At 34.1% G+C, this 2,507-nt stretch overlaps 1 protein-coding gene across 1 annotated transcript; it reads right to left on the reverse strand.

Moving 5' to 3' along the window:
- Nucleotides 1-1,523: 1,523 nt before the first annotated feature.
- LOC149238054 (uncharacterized) lies at nucleotides 1,524-1,901 on the reverse strand. The gene has a single exon (XM_089369457.1). The coding sequence runs from the start codon at nucleotides 1,899-1,901 to the stop codon at nucleotides 1,524-1,526; it is 378 nt and encodes a 125-aa protein (XP_089225583.1).
- Between the last annotated feature and the right edge of the window lie 606 nt (nucleotides 1,902-2,507).

The raw sequence follows: 2,507 nt of genomic DNA on the forward strand, positions 1-2,507 counted from the left end.
AACTTGTTAGACATATGGCAAACCATATCACCTAATATAGACCCAAAATCTACCAATAAAATGTTCTTATCACCATCTTATGAATAAACAATCTTATAAAATTTTAAGCACAATATAGAAAAGAACATACCACAGATCATTAGATAGAGAACACCATGAACTGAACCCAAAAGTCTTTTATTATGATTTATCAAACATTCTTAGCAGATCAGTGGAACAAAACCAATGTTACAAAATTACATCGACTATAGTTAGAGCTTTCATCATCGTCCCTTTTGAAACAAATGGCTTCTAATTTATAAGAAAATCCTCCAAGTGGAAATTAATAACTAGCTAGCTTGATCCCCATCAAAATAATCTCGACCGTCGACAGATATTTGATCATGTTTTAATCTTTGCGGTCAAAATTATTTATTTTTGACGAATTTTCGAATTTCTCATAAAAACCATTTTTATTAATCCAAAAACAAATAGTTTGGATTAATTTCCTCACAAATTTGACTTTGACTTAACCACCAAAGTCCAAGGGCTCAATTTTCCTTAAAATATTCATTTTTGACTTAAGAACACTAGGACTCACCTACGACTTTCTCAATAAATTTCAAATTTTTACCCTAGCTTTGGGGTTTAAGTTCGAGGGATAAACTCTATCAATTATTTGCGTTTAGAAACACAAGTAATTTAGTGAGACGAAAAACCTCTTAGGATGAAATTCATCGCCAAAATCATAGGTTTACCTAGGTTGTTACACAATTAAACAGTCGTACTAGCATCATTTACATTACAAATTTGTAGAAATCGGGTTTACAATAAGATGAGAACTGGTTGCCTGATGATTCTGAATTTTGAAAAAATTGGCACAACTACTTCCTCGAAAATGTGACAAAATGTGTGCAACATTTGGCTGCATATAGGGACACATTACTTCATCGAAGTGATGTGAGAATCCAGAATCCTATATCCAAGAAAACATAAGTCCATCAAATATATATCCATTCAAAATCAAAATCAACATGCATATATAGAATATCTGTTGGAATAGAAAATATATACTCTAATAAACTTAAATGTAAAGACTTTAAACATAATTGCGTGAAAAAAAACTAACTAATGACATAAATGAAAGGGAGTAGGGTTAGAGATATTATACAAAAGATGCCCTGTGGCATCAGATGTCATCTTTGTAGTAAAATTTGAGCATTTTCGTATCTGCTAGCAGCTCCACAAGATCATCTTGCAATGTATTCAGATAGAAAGAATTTTCTCTAGCGATTCCTATGATAATATTCGGCCCAAGCCATAGACTGTCAAACTTTCTGTGATTGTCGGGCTTCTCATTTCTATGATCTCATAATAACACCATATCGCCAACTTGTAGAGACCTGTTTAGGGATGACTTGTCAAATTTTTCTTTTGTTTTGGCCTTGTCCTTGACATAAGGTATTAAAAGTATTCCTGTGAGCCTCATCAAGTTCCATAATTTGATCAATTCTTTTTTGCACTGCATCTTCACTATTTGTAAATTATTGCAGAATATGATAAACTGAAAGCTTAAGATGAACTGGTAACATTACTTCCAAACCATAAACAAGCTCAAAAGGACTTTTCCCAGTAACTCTCTTCTTTGTGATCATGTCTTCCAATAATGCATACTTGATCTTACTATCCCAAGACCGCTTATTATCCCCCACAATCTTCTTAATGATGGTTATCACATTTTTGTTACTTGATTCAACAAGACCATTTCCTTGGGGATAATAATTTGAAGAATGAGATATAACAATGTCGTAATTTAAGTAGAAAGAAGACAACGCGAAAGCGATGAAGGCTTTGGCATTATCTATTGTGATTTTGGTCGGTACACCAAATCGAGTGATAATATGATTCTCAAGAAAGTCCATGACAACCTTCTCTATGGCTGGCTTTGTTGGAATGGACTCAACCCACTTTGTGAAGTAATCAATCGTAGTCAAAATCCATGAATAACCTTCACTAGAATTTTGGCTAAATTTACCAATGAAATCTAACCCCCATTGTTGAAAAGGGGTTTCAGCTACAATCAGTTGAAGAGGCAAGGCTGTTAATTTCTACTTTCCTATGTGAAGTTGGCACGTATCGCAATTTCTACCAAATTTATGCACATCTCAGAAAATGGTAGGCCAATAATATCGAACACATAGAATCTTGTGGGTAGTGGTCTTCGGCGCATAATGGCCCCCACAAAATCCTGCATGGAACTCAGCGATAAGCTTCTTAGCTTCATCCTCATTAATGCACCTAACTATTATTCCATTTGAACTTCTCCATCCAAATCCATCTTTTAAAATACAATATTTAGATGCCTTTAATCTGAGAGCCCTCCTTTTATGAGCTACCAAGTGAGGAGGACATGTCAGATTTGTCAAATAATAAATAATGTCCTTATACCATTCTATTTTTTCCAACTTCTGAAGCTCAGGGAAAGTAGATGACTCATCCATTTCATTCTGGCAAACTGCCTCTAAAGA

Source organism: Pinus tabuliformis, chromosome 8 (assembly GCF_031772625.1).
Source record: "Pinus tabuliformis cultivar Carrire ecotype Pingquan chromosome 8, CPIR1, whole genome shotgun sequence".
In the NCBI taxonomy this organism is placed as follows: Eukaryota; Viridiplantae; Streptophyta; class Pinopsida; order Pinales; family Pinaceae; genus Pinus; species Pinus tabuliformis.

Coding starts and splice junctions, on each gene's coding strand:
- LOC149238054 (XM_089369457.1), bottom strand. CDS start 1,901: ATGGACTTTCTTGAGAATCATATTATCACTCGATTTGGTGTACCGACC.